The 20,117-nt window shown below is 51.7% G+C and overlaps 1 protein-coding gene across 1 annotated transcript in view; it reads left to right on the top strand.

The window, feature by feature from the left end:
* Positions 1–17,666: 17,666 nt before the first annotated feature.
* Positions 17,667–20,117, top strand: part of LOC123110792 (2-alkenal reductase (NADP(+)-dependent)) — a 33,816-nt gene continuing 31,365 nt past the window's right edge. Inside the window, exon 1 of the mRNA XM_044531398.1 lies at positions 17,667–18,061. Coding sequence (XP_044387333.1) covers positions 17,825–18,061 — 237 coding nt within the window. The 5' untranslated portion in view covers positions 17,667–17,824. The remainder of the gene's footprint in view (positions 18,062–20,117) is intronic.

The raw sequence follows: 20,117 nt of genomic DNA, 5'->3' as shown, positions 1-20,117 counted from the left end.
TGTCAATTTCAAGGACCTCAATAAGGCTTGCCCCAAGGATCCCTTCCCCCTCCCCCGCATCGATAATATCATCGACGCTACCGCAGGACATGACTCATTGTGCTTCCTCGACGCATACTCCGGATACCATCAAATCAAGATGGCGGAGTCCGATCAAGCCGCAACGGCATTCATCATTCTATACGGCCCCTTCTATTTTAACACCATGCCTTTCGGGCTCAAAAACGCCGGTGCAACCTATCAACGCATGATTCAGACATGTCTGGAAACATAAATCGGCAAAACATTTGAGGCATACGTAGACGACATAATCATCAAAACCAGACACTTTGAGTCTTTAATAGGCGACCTGAGGCTTATGTTCGACAATCTCCAAACATATGACATCAAGCTCAACCCGGAAAAATGCATTTTCGGCGTCCCTGCCGGAAAGCTGCTGGGCTTCATCATTTTCAATATAGGAATCAAAGCAAATCCGGCTAAAATCCGAGCTCCGTCACAGTTGGCTACCCCAACAGACCTCAAGCAAATCCAGAAGTTAACTGGATGCATGGCTGCCTTAAGCCGCTTTATCTCTCGATTGGGAGAAAAGGCACTACCTCTCTATCGCCTTCTTCGACGCACCGAACACTTCAATTGGACGGATGCGGCTACGGCCGGACTAGAAGAAATAAAGGCCCTCTTGGCCAGCAATCCAATCCTGGCTGCGCCAAATATCGGCGAACCCATGATGTTATATATAGCTGCAACACACCAGGTTGTAAGCGCAGTGCTCGTCGTCGAACGAGAGACGGGCGGACATAAGTTCCCGCTTCAAAAGCCGGTATACTACGTATCACTGTCCTCACTCCATGCAAGTCACGGTACCCACATTATTAAAAGATAGCATACGCGGTCTTCATGGCATCCTGGAAACTACGACACTACTTTCAAGAGTGTTCAATCACGGTGGCCTCCGAAGTACCACTCAACGATATAATAAATAACCGCGATGCCACGGGCCGGATTGCTAAGTGGGCTATCAAGCTCCTCCCGTTCGACATCATATACAAACCACGGCGAGCCATTAAGTCTCAAGTACTGGCTGACTTCCTCGCCGAATGGACAGAAGTCGAACTCCCTAAAGAGTACGGCGCATACTCCAATTGGATCATGCACTTTGACGGCTCTAAGATGCTGGCTGGTCTGGGAGCAGGCGTTGTCCTGACATCCCCCACCGGAGATACAGTCCAGTACGTACTCCAAATATTATACGCATACTCCAACAATGCAGCCGAATACGAGGCTCTGTTGCATGGTCTTCGGATGGCAGTCTCCATGGGCATTCAACGCCTAGAAGTGTGTGGGGATTCGAACCTTGCAATATCTCAATAAATGGAGACTTTGACGGCAAGGACCCGAAAATGACGGCCTACTGCAATACCGTCCTCAAGATGTCAGCTCGGTTCGAGGGGCTCGAATTCCATCATGTGGTCCGAGAAAACAATCAAGCGGCGGATATCCTCGCCCGCATCGGCGCTAAGCGCGACCCCGTCCCACCTAATATCTTCTTGGAAAGGCTGTTCAAGCCGTCCGTGGTGTGGGAAGGGGAAACCGGCAATACTAGTCCAGATCCGACCACAACCCCAGATCCCGAACACACTAACATAATCAGAGGCTCTACCACCGAAATAACACCTTCGGCCCACGTGATCATGGCTGTTATCGCCCCGTGGACAGAACCCTTCTTAGCCTACCTAAATAGGCAAGAACTCCCTGAGGACCAAAATGAGGCACATTGCATTGTGCGGCGCTCTAAAGCCTACAAGGTCCATGAGGGAGAGTGAGGGAGTCCTGGACTAGGGGGTGTCCGGACAGCCGGACTATCATCGTCCGCCGGACTCCAAGACTATGAAGATACAAGATTGAAGACTTCGCCCCATGTCCGGATGGGACTTTCCTTGGCGTGGAAGGCAAGCTTGGCGATGCGGATATGTAGATCTCCTACCATTGTAACCGACTCTGTGTAACCCTAGCCCTCTCCGGTGTCTATATAAACCGGAGGGCTTTAGTCCGTAGGACACAACATCCATTACAACAATCATACCATAGGCTAGCTTCTAGGGTTTAGCCTCCTTGATCTCGTGGTAGATCCACTCTTGTAATACACATCATCAATATTAATCATGAAGGACGTAGGGTTTTACCTCCATCAAGAGGGCCCGAACCTGGGTAAAACATCGTGTCCCTTGTCTCCTGTTACCATCCGCCTAGACGCACAGTTCGGGACCCCCTACCCGAGATCCGCCGGTTTTGACACCGACATTGGTGCTTTCATTGAGAGTTCCTCTGTGTCATCACCGATAGGCTTGATGGCTTCTTCAATCAACAACGACGCTGTCCAGGGCGAGACTTTTCTCCCCGGACAAATCTTCGTATTCGGCGGCTTCGCACTGCGGGCCAATTCGCTTGGCCATCTGGAGCAGATCGAAAGCTACGCCCCTGGCCATCAGGTCAGGTTCGGAAGCCTAAACTTCACGGCCGACATCCGCGGGGACTTGATCTTCGACGGACTCGAGCCACAGCCGAGCGTGTCGCGCTGTCACGATGGGCATGATTTAGCTCTGCCGCCGGACAGTGCCTTGGTGGCCGCACACGAATCCGCTCCGGCCCTTAGTCCGGAGCCGATTGCGCAGATCGAGGACCGGTGGCTGGACACTGCCTCGGGGGCTGCAACTTCCACGGCGATGGAGCCGAACACTAACCTTGTCCCTTACAAAACTCGTGACTCTGAGGCGCCGGACTCCCTGCCGGAATCTGAACCTCCTGCGCCCCTGCCAATCGAATCTGATTGGGCGCCGATCATGGAGTTCACCGCCGCGGACATCTTCCAACACTCACCCTTTGGCGACATCCTAGATTCGCTAAAACATCTCTCGCTATCCGGAGAGCCCTAGCCGGATTATGGCCAGGATGGTTCGGATGCGGACGACGAAGAAATTCAAAGCCCACCCACCACCCACTTTGTAGCCACTGTCGACGATCTAACCGACATGCTAGACTACGACTCCGAAGACATCGACGGTATGGACAACGATGCTAGAGGCGATCAAGAACCAGCGCCTACAAGGCACTGGAAGTCCACCTCGTCATACGACATATACATGGTGGACACCCCAAAAGATGGGGACGGCGAGGAAGCGGCGGAGGCAGATTCCTCAAAGAAACAGCCCAAGCGCCAACGTCAGCGGCGCCGCTCTAAATCCCGCCACAGTAAGAATGAAGATTCTGGCACAGGAGATAATAACACCCCAGAAAGTGCCGAAGACAATCCCCTCCAGCAAGATTCAGCGCAGGAGGATGCAGAAGCAAGCCCTCACGAGAGAGCGGCAGACGAAGAGGTCGAGGATGATAATTACATACCTCCCTCTGGAGACGAGGCAAGCCTCAACGATAACGAATTCGTCGTGCCGGAGGATCCCGTCGAACAAGAGCGTTTTAAACGCAGGCTTATCGCCATGGCAAATAGCCTAAAGAAAAAGCAGCAGCAGCTTCAAGCTGATCAAGACCTGCTGGCCGACAGATGGACCGAGGTCCTCGCGGCCGAAGAGTATGAACTCGAACGCCCCTCCAAGAGCTACCCAAAACGCAAGTTGCTCCCCCGATTAGAGGAGGAAGCATACATACCTTCATCACCAGCGCATAATACGGCCGACCGACCACCCCGTGGTCGCGACAGAGAGGCATCCAGGCCCTCCACCAAGACCGTACCCCGGCATCGCTCCAAAAGCGCGAAGCCAAGAGGGAACGCGCCGGACTTGTGAGATATATTGGAGGACAAAGCAAGGCAATCCAGATCCATCTATGGATCATGTGGGCGCCCCACGACCCACGATGAATACCGTTGCGCCGGATACAACAACTCCAGCCGGGCCGAACACAGCAGACAACGCTCCCTCGAGCTACGTCGTGATATCGCTCAATACAGAGGCGCCGCACACCCACTATGCTTCACTGACGAAGTAATGGATCATCAAATCCCCGAAGGGTTTAAACCCATAAACATTGAATCCTATGATGGCACAACAGACCCCGCGGTTTGGATCGAAGATTATCTACTTCACATCCATATGGCCCGCAGCGACGATCTCCACGCCATCAAGTATCTCCCACTCAAGCTTAAAGGACCAGCTCGGCATTGGCTTAACAGCTTGCCCGCAGAGTCAATTGGGTGTTGGGAAGACCTCGAAGCCGCATTCCTCGACAACTTCCAGGGCACATATCTGCGACCACCAGACGCCAATGACCTAAGCCACATAATTCAGCAGCCAGACGAATCGGCCAGACAGTTCTGGACACGGTTCTTAACAAAGAAAAATCAAATTGTCGACTGTCCGGATGCAGAGGCCCTTGCAGCTTTCAAACATAACATTCGCGATGAGTGGATAGCCCGGCACCTAGGACAGGAAAAGCCGAAATCCATGGCAGCCCTCACATCCTTAATGACCTGCTTCTGTGCGGGAGAGGACAGCTGGCTAGCTCGCAGCAACAACCTCAGTAAAAATTCTGGCAGTCCGGATACCAAGGACCACAATGGCAGGTCGCGTCGAAGCAAAAATAAACGCCGCATTAACGGTGACGACAAGGAGGATACGGCAGTCAACGCCGGATTTCGAGGCTCTAAACCCGGTCAGGGCAAGAAGCCATTTAAAAGAACCACTCCAGGTCCGTCCAATTTGGACCGAATACTCGACCGCTCGTGCCAGATACATGGCACCCCCGAAAAGCCAGCTAACCACACCAACAGAGATTGTTGGGTATTCAAGCAGGCAGGCAAGTTAATTGCCGAAAACAATGACAAGGGGCTGCATAGCGACGACGAGGAAGAGACCCGGCCACCGAACAGTAGAGGACAGAAGGGTTTCCCCCCACAAGTGCGGACGGTAAACATGATATACGCAACCCATATACCCAAGAGGGAGAGGAAGCGTGCACTAAGGGACGTATACGCGATGGAGCCAGTCGCCCCGAAGTTCAATCCATGGTCCTCTTATCCGATCACTTTTGATCGAAGAGACCATCCAACCAGCATCCGCCATGGCGGATTCGCCGCATTGGTTTTAGACCCAATCGTCGATGGATTTCACCTCACGAGAGTCCTGATGGACGGCGGCAGTAGCCTGAACCTGCTTTATCAGGATACAGTGCGCAAGATGGGCATAGACCCCTCAAGGATTAAACCTACAAAGACGACCTTCAAAGGCGTCATACCAGGTGTGGAAGCTAATTATACAGGCTCAGTCACGCTGGAAGTGATCTTCGGATCCCCGGATAATTTCCGGAGCGAGGAGTTAATCTTCGACATAGTCCCGTTCCGCAGCGGCTATCACGCTCTGCTCGGACGAACCGCGTTTACAAAGTTCAACGCGGTGCTGCATTATGCATACCTCAAGCTCAAGATGCCAGGCCCTCGTGGAGTCATTACGGTCAACGGAAATACGGAACGCTCCCTCCGAACGGAGGAACATACAGCGGCTCTCGCGGCAGAAGTACAGAGCAGCCTTCTAAGGCAATCTTCGAGTCCGGCCGTTAAACGATCGGACACAGCCAAACGCGCCTAGAGCAACATCAATCAAGACCAACTGGCACGTTCTGAGCACGCGTAGCAATGCGGCCCCAACCCCAGCCCTCGCATGATTGCAAGACCAACCCTCCGTGTACATCATTACGCTCTGGAGATACCATGGGCATAGGGGGAGGGGCATGACCACAACAGACCCAGAGTGCGGCTCGACCACACCAGGGGCTCCCAAGTGTGTCACTCTTCTTATTTTTATTTTCCTTCTTTTATATACAGGACTCCGTTTTCCAGAGGCCCTGTCCGGCGGTGAACCCGCCGAACTCATGATAGAATAGCCAGGGAGGAAAAAAGGCTGCGACGAACACTCAGGTGGTCTCCATTACGAGCATTAAATTTGATTATATACACCAGTCTGCAGCCCACCCCTGTAGGGGGACATGTTTAATTAGTCCAATCCCTTGCTTACCGCACTATTTGTATCATTCACTCATAGCAGAATTCCTTAAAAAATAATGCAGCATTTTTTGCTTATAATTGCATTACTTTACATATATGTTCATTAATGACATCTTGCACCCGTATATTTTGGTACGGTCGAATACACCAGGGGCTTGTGTTCCCCGCATTATAGTGTGATAAGTCCGAACACTTTCACAAGTGCGGCACCCCGAACTTATAGCATTATATGAATCGGCTCCGAATCATGTCTTGGGTCAATAGTTGGGTTTGCCCGGCTCCCATGTTTTGGTACCTTACATTCTGTTCCGTCGGCTAAGGTAGCACTGGGAGAACCACTGCGATTGCGCCCCGGTTGAGCTGGGCGAGCGCCTCAGTGGAGAAAGCTAAAACTGACTGGCATGATAAGGCGAGAGACTGGTCGCTGTTCGAGAGGTCTTTTTGAGCCCCTAAAGAATTACGCCGCTTCGAGCGAAGAACCGGATAATGTCCGACGAAGGCGTGGATAGCGCCCCGAATTCGGTCTTTCGAATACTAGGGGCTTCGCCGAAATTTAAAATTATAGAATTCTATGGCTAAGTGAGAGTGTTCAAGCATTATATGTCCGGTTGCCTTGTTCGTTGTGTTGAGCGCCTCCCTAGATGGACCCAAAAATGGGAACAAGAGTGCTCAAGTTTATCCCGAACACCCCAGCACTAGTGGCATGGGGGCTGAATCCGACGACTTGCCATCTCTCAAATTTTATAAACGGCCGCACAGAAGATAATATTTTAAATTAAACAAGCGTTGCTTAGCGCATATGAACAAAGTTTTCAGCGCACAGGATAATACATAGCGAGTTTACTCAATAATTACATCTCTGGGGCACTCATCCGCAATATTGCGGGCACCCTTCAGGACAGTCTTATAGTACATTTCGGGCGTACGATACTCCTTGCCCACTGGCGGCGGGTCAGTAAGAAGCCTCTCCGCATCCAGCCTGCCCCAGTGCACCTTTGCGCGGGCAAGGGCCCGACGAGCACATTCAATATAGGCGGAGCGCTTGATGACCTCCACCCAGGGGCACGCATCCACCAGCCGCCGCACGAGGCCGAAGTAGCTCCCAGGCATGGCCTCTCCAGGCCACAGCCGGACTATGAGGCCCTTCATGGCCTCCTCAGCTACCTTGTGGAGTTCGACCAGCTGCTTCAGCTGGTCGCTAGGGGGCACCGGATGGCCGGACTCAGCGTACTGAGACCAGAAGACCTTCTCCGTTGAGCTCCCCTCCTCGCCATGGTAGAATGCGGCGGCATCGGATACACTGCGAGACAGATCTGCAAACGCCCCTGGAGAGCTCCGAATTCGGGTAAGTGTCAGGTAGTTTACATTAACATGCTTGCTTTGCATGAAAAATGCCTTACCCGCCGCTATTTTCTTCACATCTTCAACCTCCTGAAGGGCCTTGCGGGCCTCAGCCTTGGCGGACTTGGCACTTTCGAGAGCCGAGGCGAGCTCGGACTCTCGAGTCTTTGAGTCGCGCTCCAAACTCTCATGCTTTTCCATGAGAGCCTGGAGCTCTTGCCGCACCTCCGCCACCCGCGCCTCCTGCTTCTCTCGCTCTGCCCGTTCCGCGGCCGCATTGAGTTCGGCCGCGGACACAGCCTCCTTCAGGGTTGCCACCTCATTCGTGGCCCCTGCAGTACCCATGTTATCCTTCTTATTCTTTTATTGCAACCTAAATCCTTTTCTGTAAGGTAACTATTCAAAGTGGTGTTACTCACCTTCTTTGTCCTCGAGCTGCTTCTTGGCACGGCCGAGCTCTTGCTCGGACCGCTCGAGATCCTGCTTCAATGCACCGACCTCCGCAGTCAGTGTGGCAGAGGTCAGCAGCGCAGCCTGCAAACCCATATTGACATACTTTTTAGCAACCCTGCATATATCTTTTTTAGATCCTCAGTCCGGCTTTTCTTTCCAAACACCAAACCGAGCATCAGGGGCTACTGTCTATGCGGTATTACATTACATATTTTTAACTTCTTACCTCAAAGCCTGTTAGAAGGCTACTGCAGGCTTTGGTCAGCCCGCTCTTGGTGAGCTCAACCTTCTGAATCACCGCACTCATAACAGTGTGGTGTTCTTCCTCGATGGAAGCGCCTTTGAGCGCCTCCAACAAGTTGTCCGGCACCTCCGGTTGGACGGAGGCCGCCGGTGTCACGGTCTTGCCCTTCTTGCGAAGGGGCCGCCTGCCGGACTTCGGAACCACTGCGGGTTCCGGTGTGGAGTCCGGCGCAAAGTCCGGGAGGCTGCCTTGCGGCGCCTCCGGAGCCTCCTCCAGATGGGTCCCTCCCTGGGATCCCACCTCGGCGTCCTCAACAGCGCGAGGGGTGGAGGCAGTCGGGATGGAATCCACATCCGACGGAGCCAACGACCCACTCGATGAAGCGGGGAGATCATCATCGGCCGGACTGCAAGCAGTATGCGGCATTAGAAGGACACTATGTGACACAAAAGAGAAATTATAAATCATTCAGGAATCCGGATACTTACGATCTCGCCGGAGGCCTGGCCCTTGAAGGCCACTCTTCGTCTCCAACGTTGGTGTTGGCAGAGCTTCCGGGGGAATAGTTCTTCCCCTCTTGGACCCTTCGGCCTCCCCTGTTGGGGAAGCCTTCCTCTTCCTCTCTCCCTCCTCTGGGAGAGAGTCTTCTTCCTCCTCCTCATTTTCGGGGGAGGAGTCCGCCTCGGAGTCGTCGGAGACCTGAAAACGGGAACTCTTTCTAGTACCCGTGGCCACCTTCTTGGCCTTCTTCTCCGGCACCACATGCGGTGCCGGAACCAGCAGCCCCGCTAGACGGGTGTCAACTGGGTTTTCTAGCATGGGAGCCGGGCAGACGAGCTGCTCCGCCTTCTTCATCCAGTCCTGTCAAAGGAAAAGGGAGATTGAAACCTGCTTAGAATCAAACTATTAACAACAAGTGTCCCGTAAAGGGGTAGAATCACTTACCTCGTCAGCTGGATGCTACGAGTGAAATCCGCAATCTTCCGTCGCGGATGCGGGGGCTTCGGCGCCCTTAAACAGCACCCTCCAGGCGCCTTCGTACGTCGTGTCGAAGAGCCCGCTCAACGCCTGGTGTTGTTCCGGATCGAACTCCCATAGATTGAATGCCCGTTCTTGGCATGGGAGAATCCGGCGGACGAGCATGACTTGGACCACGTTAACAAGCCTGAGCTTCTTGTTCACCAGCTTCTGGATACAGGCTTGGAGTCCCGTCAGCTCCTTCGAACTACCCCATAGCAAGCCCTTCTCTTTCCAGGAGGTGAGCTGCACAGGGATACCAGATCTGAACTCGGGGGTCGCCGCCCACGTAGGGTCGCGCGGCTCGGTGATGTAGAACCACCCCGACTGCCACCCCTTGACGGACTCCACGAAGGCCCCTTCGAACCAGAGGACGTTGGGCATCTTGCCCAACATGGCGCCTCCGCGCTCCGCCTGCGTGCCCTTCACTACCTTCGGCTTGACATTGAAGGTCTTGAGCCACAAGCCGAACTGGGGCTGGATGCAGAGGAAGGCCTCGCACACGACGATAAACGCCAAGATGTTGAGGATGAAGTTCGGCGCCAGATCGTGGAAATCCAGGCCGTAGTAGAACATGAGCCCCCGGACAAAAGGGTGAAGTGGAAATCCCAGTCCGCGGAGGAAGTGAGGGAGAAATACGACCCTCTCATGGGGCCTGGGGGTGGGGATGAGCTGCCCCTGGTCGGACAGCCGGTGCGCGATGTCGCCGGAGAGGTATCCGGCGCTGCGCAGTTTGGCGATGTGCTCCTCCTTAACGGTGGAGGCCAACCATTTACCTCCCGCTCCGAACATGGTCGGAGAAGGTCGAGACGAGATGTGCGAACTTGGGCGCTGGAGCTCGAGTGCGCGGAGATGGATAAGCAAAGGAGGAAGAAGGCGTAGGTGAAAAGGTGAATCCTTATCCCTTATATATAGGCGGACGAAGACTATGCGTCCCCACTGGCCTGGTAAAACTCGCTTATCTCCCAAGCGCCACCATCAATGGCACGGTTGGGTTACCCATGTCTATATTGATGAGAATCCCGGAATAAGGGGAACACGATCTCTGCTTCGACAAGACGTGCCAAGGAAACCGCTTCGCTAAACGCGCTGAGGTGGTATACTAAAAAACGATTCAAGTAAAGGCTTGGTAGTGGTGTGACGTCATGCCGCAAAATACGTCAGCAGATTGAACTTGTGTATATATTATTCTCTCTATGGTGGAATGTGGAATTTATTTTGCAGAGCCAGACACTATCCAGGTGTTCACAATCTTCTATGGATTATTCGGAGGAGGAACCCGCCTTGCAATGCCGAACATTATGCGCGCCGGACTCATCATCATTGAAGCCAGGTTCAGGGGCTACTGAGGGAGTCCTGGACTAGGGGGTGTCCGAACAGCCGGACTATCATCGTCCGCCGGACTCCAAGACTATGAAGATACAAGATTGAAGACTTCGCCCCGTGTCCGGATGGGACTTTCCTTGGCGTGGAAGGCAAGCTTGGCGATGCGGATATGTAGATCTCCTACCATTGTAACCGACTCTGTGTAACCCTAGCCCTCTCCGGTGTCTATATAAACCGGAGGGCTTTAGTCCGTAGGACACAACATCCATTACCACAATCATACCATAGGCTAGCTTCTAGGGTTTAGCCTCCTTGATCTCGTGGTAGATCCACTCTTGTAATACACATCATCAATATTAATCAAGCAGGACGTAGGGTTTTACCTCCATCAAGAGGGCCCGAACCTGGGTAAAACATCATGTCCCTTGTCTCCTATTACCATCCGCCTAGACGCACAGTTCGGGACCCCCTACCCGAGATCCGCCGGTTTTGACACCGACAGAGAGCTTTATAAGAAAAGCGCGACCGGAGTGCTCCAAAGGTGCATTTCCGAAGAGGAAGGGCGGCAGCTCTTGGCCGAAATTCATGCTGGACTCAGTGGCCACCATGCCGCAGCTCGGGCCCTTGTAAGCAAGGCCTTCTGTATAGGTTTCTACTGGCCGACAGCCTGAGCAGACGCACAGGACCTAGTCCAACATTGCGTCGGTTGCCAGCTTTTTACAAATCAAAGCCATATGCCACCTACCGCTCTCCAAACAATCCCCATAACTTGGCCCATTGCGGTCTGGGGGCTCGATATGGTTGGACCCCTTAAAGGAGGAAGCCATAAGAAAAAATACTTGTTGGTCATGGTGGATAAATTCACCAAAGGGATAGAAGCCAAACCAGTTAAAACGGACGAATCCGGAACAGTGATAGATTTCATATCGGGGGTCGTACACCGTTACGGTGTCCTCCACAGCATCATCACCGATAATGGCTCCAACTTCATAGCTGACGAGGTGAAAACTTGGTGCGGCAACATGGGCATTAAGCTCGATTATACCTCCGTCTATCACCCCCAAACAAACGGTCAAGTCGAACGAGCAAATGGTCTTATTATGAGCGGCATCAAACCCAAACTAGTGCGATCCTTGAAGGAATCAGACACGCACTGGGTCGAGGAGCTCGACTCCGTATTATGGGGGCTGCGGACCACGCCGAATCGCACTACCGGATACACACCATTTTTTATGGTGTACGGCGCAGAGGCGGTATTGCCCTGCGATATCAATCATGACTCACCTCGAGTGCGCATGTACGAAGAGAGAGAAGCTGAGCTTGATCGGCAGGGCAGTTTAGATGCCCTGGAGGAGGAGCGTGATGTCGCAGAAGCCTGTTCCGCATTCTATCAGCAACAGGCTCGAAGGTATCAAAGCAGAGAAGTACGGGCCAAAACTTATAACATTGGCAAACTCATTCTACGCCTACCGGAGAAGAAAAAGGACAAGCTCAAGCCCAAGTGGGAGGGTCCCTTCATCATTGATAAAGTTCTCACCGGGGGAGCGTACCGTCTGCGTGATGCATCTGATAATCGACTCGAGCCAAACCCATGGAACGCGGCCAGACTCCAAAGATTCTACGCCTAGTGCCAAACTCTGTGTTCGTCTCCTTACCTCCGCCTTTTTTATGTTATATCCTATTTTTATTTCTTTCTTCCCTTTTTATGGCCTTAAAAGCTTCGAGTGTGTCTTGGATACACAACCTTGACGCGCTATGCGCGCTCATTATACATGGGGGCTTCTTATACAGAAGCTTAATATAATTATCTTCCGGGCTTTATGCCCACCACATATGTGTCACTTTTCCATATGTACCTTCTTTCGCCATTATATGCATCGATATGACTTAAGTTTTGGCCAAGCTGGGTTGCCTGGCTCCTGTGTTTATGCCCTGCGTTCCCGTTAGTTCGGCTAGGGCATAAGGGGAGCACCTCTGCAATTGTTACTGCCGGGTCAGCCGGACGTGTACCTCAGACTGGGTGAAGCCGAAAGCTAGCGTTCTTAAGGGAATATTTGGTCGGTGAACAAAAGATGTTTTTTACCTATTTACAATATAAACCCCTAGATGTTTCATATTCTGCATCTCTGTTCGCAGCTCGGACATGCACATTAATGCATGCGTACCTAGGGAAAGGAACGCTTAACAGAACTATTCTCCCTGGAAGATGTTTCTTACTATCCATGTAATATAACATAGCTAGTTGGGTACTTGCTTGTTCAAGACTTATGACCCCTACGCCTGGTTTCCACGCGTACCCCGGTTTACATAACTGAGCGGGTATTCGGATACACTCCGGATTGTCGGGTCCGGAGGCTGAAGCGAAAAGGTCCGCCATGACAAATGATTTACAATCCGGCTAGGGACAAAATATGTCATTTGAAGTACACAGTCACTTAGACTGACTAAATTCTTCTTCTATACCATCCAACAGGCTGTCTAGTCTACAATCCTGTTGGGAATACTTTGTGGCTAATCCTACCTGGTCATATAACAGACTAACGGGGATCTCTTTCCCATCTGATCCTATAGGTCCGACCTCGGCCATGTGATTCGGGTCAACCTTGGTGTACCGCGTCTTCACCATGGCCCAGACTTCTCTTGCACCTTGTCGGCAGGCTGATATCTTCCATAATCGGAAGCGCCGCCGCGCTCCCTTGAGCATCTCTACAAGCTCCCACATGCCTCCGGGTAGGGAGGCGGAGGGCCACAAGGCCTGGGCAATACCCTGCATCACCTGTCAAACTTGTTCGTGCAGTTGTGAAAGCTCTTGCAGAAGATCGCCTGTGGATCTGGGCATCTCCTCTTCGGGACGACCTGTCAGCATACCTACAGACATAACTCTGTTAGCCTGCTTCTTCACCGAACTGTATAAAGGTTCGTTCGAGCACTTACTAAAAATGCCACGTTAAAGCCTCTTATTCTCCTTCACGGAGTCAGCAAGCTGGGCCCAAATATCTTTTAATTCAACGCCCAGTCGGGTATTGGCATCTTGGAGATCGTTTTTCTCCAGCCTAACCCGGGTAAGCACATGCTCGCCAACCTCTAGCTGCCGTTTAGCTTGTTGCTCATCCTCTTGTAAAATCCCTGGATTCCCTCCGGGATTATCTGCATAATCTATTGTTAGATTCACAAGCATGCCGAATACTAACTGGTACACGTGATTACATTCTTTTTGAGACAAGTATTACTAGATGAGGCCTTCTTAGATCCCTCCATTCCGGCAACTGCGGCCCTTAGCCGGGCTTTGCACTCCTCCAGCTCTTGGGACAAGTGGGTGTTCTTCTCTGTAAGAACCTATGCATACAATGATCCTCAAATCAGTTGTGCCAACTGTTTCAAGTCTCAGGGGCTACTGATATACATAATTATTAGATTTTCTTACCCGCATATCCTTTAAATACTGGTCCGTGGCTCTAGCAATACCACCTTGAGCAGCTCGGATGTACGCGTCTCCTAAGTTGAAGGCATTGAACGCCTCCTCAGAGAAATTAGGGTCGTGGAGTGCGGCTCGTCGACGCCTGTGATTCATGGCGCTCTCCACTTCGGAATTTGTAGTGGATATTCTATCTGCATCCTCTGTAGGAGGACCGTCCGGCGTTGTCCCTGCGTTAGCCTCCGCCCTTGAGTCCGGCTCTAGAGTCCGGCTGGTGGAGGCGTGGCCGGCAGGCTCTCCAGACACAGTCCGGCGAGCGCTTTTTCTGCCAGGGGACCATGGACATTGTTATATTTTAAAGACGATAATCACGGAGCAGGTTTTTAATCATACCTCTGCGACGGCGCCTCGGTCCTGACCGCCTTCGTTTTAAGCCTACCCGGCTTCGGTGCCCCTTGTTGGCGAGTCACCACGGGTTCGGCGCGGCGCCCTGATGGCCTTCCCTGTGAAACGCAATGCATGTGCGGTGGGTAAGGCGCAAAGAAGGGATCCTTCTTGGAAGTTAGGACTCCGGTTTTACTTACATGCGATGCAGGGAGTAGGCCAGGATAATCAGCTATGATGGCCACCAAGGCACCGTCACAGCTTAACTGATAAAACATCATGTCTACGAGCTCCACAAATATGTCCGGGTCTTCTTCAAGTTCGGGGTCGAGGGCCCAGTTGGGGTCCTCTGGCTGTGGAGACGGGTTGTGGACCTCCCTCACAGCTTTTTGCAGTTCCTGCTATGAATTAGCAAGGTAAATATTTGTGATGGTAGAATGCAAGAATGAACAGAGTTGAGTAAAGGATAGCAGCTCACCCAGCTAGGGGGCTTGTACATGGAAAATCCGTCCCGTGACTTAATGCGGGTGAACTCCTCTTCTTCTCCTTTATAAAAATCGGACAGTATTTTCGCCAGAGCGGTGGCGGAGTCCGGACCTTTACGACCGCAGCGGGTGGCATCATCTTCTCCATTGAAGTGCCACATGGGTTTCCCCCGGTACTGGAGTGGCTGCACCCCCCCCCCCCCGCATTATGCATATTGAGATAACCTCGATTATTGTCAATCCTGATTTGGCCAGCGTTTTTATCCTGCCCATCAGGTATAGGACCTCTCTGTTATCTTCCTCCTGAGGGCTCCAGGGACGCCAGCTGCGGCGTTTCTTTAGTGGGGCATTGGCAAACTCAGGAAGGCCTACCCGGATAGGGTCCGGAAGGGGGGCATCCTCTATATAAAACCACTCCGAAGGCCAGTCTTCGGATGTCTTCTTCGGAGTGCCGGATAGGTATCCGGTTCCGGCGATGCGCCATACTTCGCTCCGCCAACTTGGTATATTGATCCCTCCTGATTGCGAGGGACAAGGCAGAATAGCCTCTTCCATAGCTCGAAATGAGCTTCGCAGCCCAAAAATAGCTCGCCTTCTGTTACCATTAGCCTTAGACACACAGTTCGGGACCCCCTACCCGAGATCCGCCGGTTTTGACATCGACAACGACCTCCCAACACTTCTTGAAAAAGATGCCTGTAAAGTCATCCAGGCCGGGAGCCTTGCCCACTCGGGGCCAATTTTCGTGTTTTGACCCTTTGTGCATAGTTTAGCCGGATCTGACCCTTGTTCGAAATTATTCTGGGATCTGACCCTTTTACCTACTGTCGCAGTTCTTGGCGGTAGGGTTACACAGCCTACCGGCAAGATAAATGGCGGTAAGACTAAACTGCACAATGATAGCCGTTTAACGTTGAAAATACCCTACCGTCAGGGCCTTTGATGGTAGGCTATGTAACCCTACCGCCGTGGTCGTCGGCGGTAGGCTATTCGCTCTTTGACATGCATGCGAGAACATTGTTCTGTGAGGTGATGGTGAAAGCCTGACTCTACCTACCACTAGCTTGCAAAATATTTTTCTCTCCTCCTGTACAGTACCGTACGGCCCTACATGGTCCCTCCACCCACGAGTGATACTGTGAAGGTCCTCTTCGCTCCCCTGCAAAAAAGAAATCATGTTCTCTCCTCCCGCTATTTAGATCTGGCATTGCATGCTTCTCTTTTTCTCTATTCGGTGAATACCCACCACTACTCTTTATCTGTGAAACTTTAGCATAAAAATACAAATAACTTAAGAAAGTAGGTGTCTGAACTTAGTAGAACTTTAACTTAAAATTCTAAAGAACATTTTATAATTATTTTAAAATTGGGTGGGCTTTGCTGTAAACAGTGAAGACCTTTTCATTTTTATTGTAAAATGTTAAATAAAAAGAAACAGGAGTTGGAGAGCTTTCTAAATATTAGGTCTGCACTTTGTCAGAAATATACATATTGGACTAGCTGTGTAAATTTGAAATATATAGATATTGGACTTGTTTCGTAGAGCAGGCCGCGAGAAACTCAAATACTTGAACGGATTTAAATTTGCACAATTTATTTAAAATTTATGATGGCACATTTGTTTCTTGTGTAATTTCTTGTTGAATAGGTGATTGTATGGGCTACAGAGCATGCTAGGAAGCGCTAGCTATGACATCTAAAAAAAATGAAACTCCATGGGCACTAGCACCCACGGTTTTATTGATATAGAAGAAGCATCCCTCATGAGAATTTCAGAAATTCGTCCCCGACGTGGATCGAACTCTGGTCGTTAGGTTTACAATCATGCGCCCCCAACCACTGGGCTATGCCCACGTCCTCTAGCTATGACATCTAACACATGCTCTAGTGGAGAGAGAGAATGTAAGAGGAACTATGACATTTAACACATGTTCTGGTGGAGAGAGAGAATGTAAGAGGAAAGAGAGAAATGCAACACCAGTGCATGTGACTCCATTGCTTTTCTTTCCTGGCACATGGACAGACCGATGTGAAGGAACTCGGATTAACCCATCGCATCTGCTGCTACCCGGCTAGCGTGCCCTCTGCTGCTGCCCAGCTAGCTAGGCAAGCATGCATGCAGCAGCGGTCAGCACGCTTGTAGCTGTATAATTACGAGCCCTCTAGCCCAGCCGCGCCGGCCTGCATGCACCTACCGCCGAGGATTATGGCGGTAGGTTACACAGCTTACCGCCAAAGTCCTCGGCAGTAGGATTTTTTCAACGTTAAATGAATGTGACGGCACGGTTAAATCCTACCGTCGAGGCCTGTGACAGTACGTTGTGTAACCTTACCGTCAAAAACTACGGCAGTAAGTAAAAGGGTCAGATCCCGAAATAATTTCGAAGAGGGGTCAGATCCGGTTAAACTTTGGGCAAAGGGTCAAAACACGGAAATCGGCCCCCACTCGGTATCTCCTTAATGGCCTCCCAAACCTCCTCTGCGTGATAGTAGCATCAATGGTATGCAAGTCAGCAGGCTGCAAGTTGAGCGCATTCCAATTAAAGTCAAAGTTGCTCTTGTCCCCTTTCGCATGACCTCTGAGAAGTGATTATGGATAATCTTCTCTTTTCCCTGTGAACACCAACTTAACCGTGTGCAAGCTTGATACCGTGGATGTGGTTCCGTAAGGGTGGACACGATGGCACGTAAAAAAAAAAATGCAAAGTGCGCTGTACATCTGCTCTCGCTTTCACAATCGCCATCACAAACTGAAACGATACTCTGATCTCGCCTAACACGACTCTCATCGTTCACACGAGGTCAACCCAACCGACGGGGATCGCGGGCGTTCCCCACTAGGCCAGTACCAGCATCGCGGGATGCAAGGCCATGGCCGTGCCTCCCTGTCCGATGCTGCTGCCAACTGGTTCCAGATCAATCGAGATCCGGCTGACAGCTGACTGGTCACCATCTCTAAACGCACATGGTCGCACCACCCGCTCCATCCCCCGCATATACAAAACCTACGTACGCACCTCGCAGCGCACGACGGTTAGAAAAGCCAGTGTCAACTTCCCCGTCCGCGCCGTCTCACGCGTCGTTCAAACCACTCGAGGCCTCATCGGCGGCCGTACACGCCATCGAAGCATCAAGGAGGAGCAATGGCGGCGGCGGAGGCAGAGGTGAGCAACAAGGGGGTGATCCTGAAGCAGTTCGTGACGGGGGTGCCCACCGAGGACGACCTGGAGCTTGTCACCGCCGTCGTTCGGCTGGCCGTGCCGCCTGGGTCGGCGTCCGTGATGGTCAAGAACCTCTACGTCTCCTGCGACCCCTACATGCGCAACCGGATGAGCGAGCACAACGAGGCAAGCTACATCGAGCAGTTCGTGCCAGGGGAGGTACCGTTGTTATTAATCCCGACTTATTTTTTTTTGAAACCAGGATCCCGACTTAGTTATTTACAGCAACTTTAATAGGGCGATCCAAACGGACGGTCATTTCGTTCGCTTTTTATTCGTTTGGATCGTCTGCCCGTCCGCGTCCGCCCTGTTTTAGATATGGGTCAGTAGAGCGTCCAACACGCCGACCCATACGTGCCAGCGTGGCCGCCTGACCCTCTTAATTTTTGCATGATTGCATAGTTTGAATCGAATAACCTAGTGTTGGACCGAATAAAATAGCATAGTTTATTACAAGCCGAATGAAAATAAAAATGTCTCACATAGCTCTCACATAGTTTTACAAACGAATAAAAGAATATACATCTATTGGTTGCCAACATGAGCCCACATATGCTCAACCAAATCATTTTGCAGTTGCACGTGAGTTTTCCAATCACGCATGTCTTGATGAAATTGGTGAATTATTCAAACGTTGCCGCTACTCCATGCTCAGGCACAACATTCTCACCCTGAAACTGAAACCCTTGATTATACAGACGTTCTGGGTGCTCGTCTTCTACAATCATATTATGCATGATCACACAAGCAGTCATCACCTTCCATAGTTTCTGCGTGCTCCAGGTATTAGCAGGATACCGAATTGTGACGCCCCCGATTTAATCGTACACTAATCATGCACGCAAATGTGTACGATCAAGATCAGGGACTCACGGGAAGATATCACAACACAACTCTACAAATAAAATAAGTCATACAAGCATCATAATACAAGCCAGGGGCCTCGAGGGCTCGAATACAAGTGCTCGATCATAGACGAGTCAGCGGAAGCAACAATATCTGAGTACAGACATAAGTTAAACAAGTTTGCCTTAAGAAGGCTAGCACAAACTGGGATACAGATCGAAAGAGGAGCAGGCCTCCTGCCTGGGATCCTCCTAACTACTCCAGGTCGTCGTCAGCGGGCTGCACGTAGTAGTAGGCACCTCCGGTGTAGTAGGGGTCGTCGTCGACGGTGGCGTCTGGCTCCTGGACTCCAGCATCTGGTTGCGACAACCAGGTAGAAGGGAAAGGGGAAAAGAGGGAGAGAAGCAACCGTGAGTACTCATCCAAAGTACTCGCAAGCAAGGAAGCTACACTACATATGCATGGGTATATGTGTAAGGAGGCCATATCGGTGGACTGAACTGCAGAATGCCAGAATAAGAGGGGGATAGCTAATCCTGTCGAAGACTACGCTTCTGGTAGCCTCCGTCTTGCAGCATATAGGAGAGAGTAGATTGTAGTCCTCCAAGTAGCATCTCCAAGTAGTATCTCCAAGCAGCATAGCATAATCCTACCCGGCGATCCTCTCCTCGTTGCCCTGCGGAAAAGCGATCACCGGGTTGTCTGTGGAACTTGGAAGGGTGTGTTTTATTAAGTATCCGGTTCTAGTTGTCATAAGGTCAAGGTACAACTCCAAGTCGTCCTGTTACCGAAGATCACGGCTATTCGAATAGATTAAACTTCCCTGCAGGGGTGCACCACATAGCCCAACACGCTCGATCCCATTTGGCCGGACACACTTTCCTGGGTCATGCCCGGCCTCGGAAGATCAACACGTCGCAGCCCCACCTAGGCAAAACAGAGAGGCCAGCACGCCGGTCTAAACCTAAGCGCGCAGGGGTCTGGGCCCATCGCCCTGAGCACACCTGCACGTTGCGAGGGCGGCCGGAAGCAGACCTAGCCTAGTAGGCGTTCCAGTCCAATCCGGCGCGCGCCGCTCCGTCGCTGACGTCTGAAGTGCTTCGGCTGATACCACGACGTCGGGATACCCATAACTACTCCCACGTAGATGGTTAGTGCGTATAGGCTCGTAGCCAGACTCAGATCAAATACCAAGATCTTGTTAAGCGTGTTAAGTATCCGCGAACGCCGAACAGGGCCAGGCCCACCTGTCTCCTAGGTGGTCTCAACCTGCCCTGTCGCTCCGCCACAAGTAACAATCGGGGGCCGTCGGGAACCCAGGCCCACCTCTACCGGGATGGAGCCACCTGTCCTTTCAGCCCCCTCGTCA

This window comes from Triticum aestivum, chromosome 5B (genome assembly GCF_018294505.1).
Source record: "Triticum aestivum cultivar Chinese Spring chromosome 5B, IWGSC CS RefSeq v2.1, whole genome shotgun sequence".
Lineage (NCBI taxonomy): Eukaryota > Viridiplantae > Streptophyta > Magnoliopsida > Poales > Poaceae > Triticum > Triticum aestivum.
Note: the sequence above shows the minus strand (reverse complement) of the source record. Positions and strands in the feature narration are given on the sequence as shown.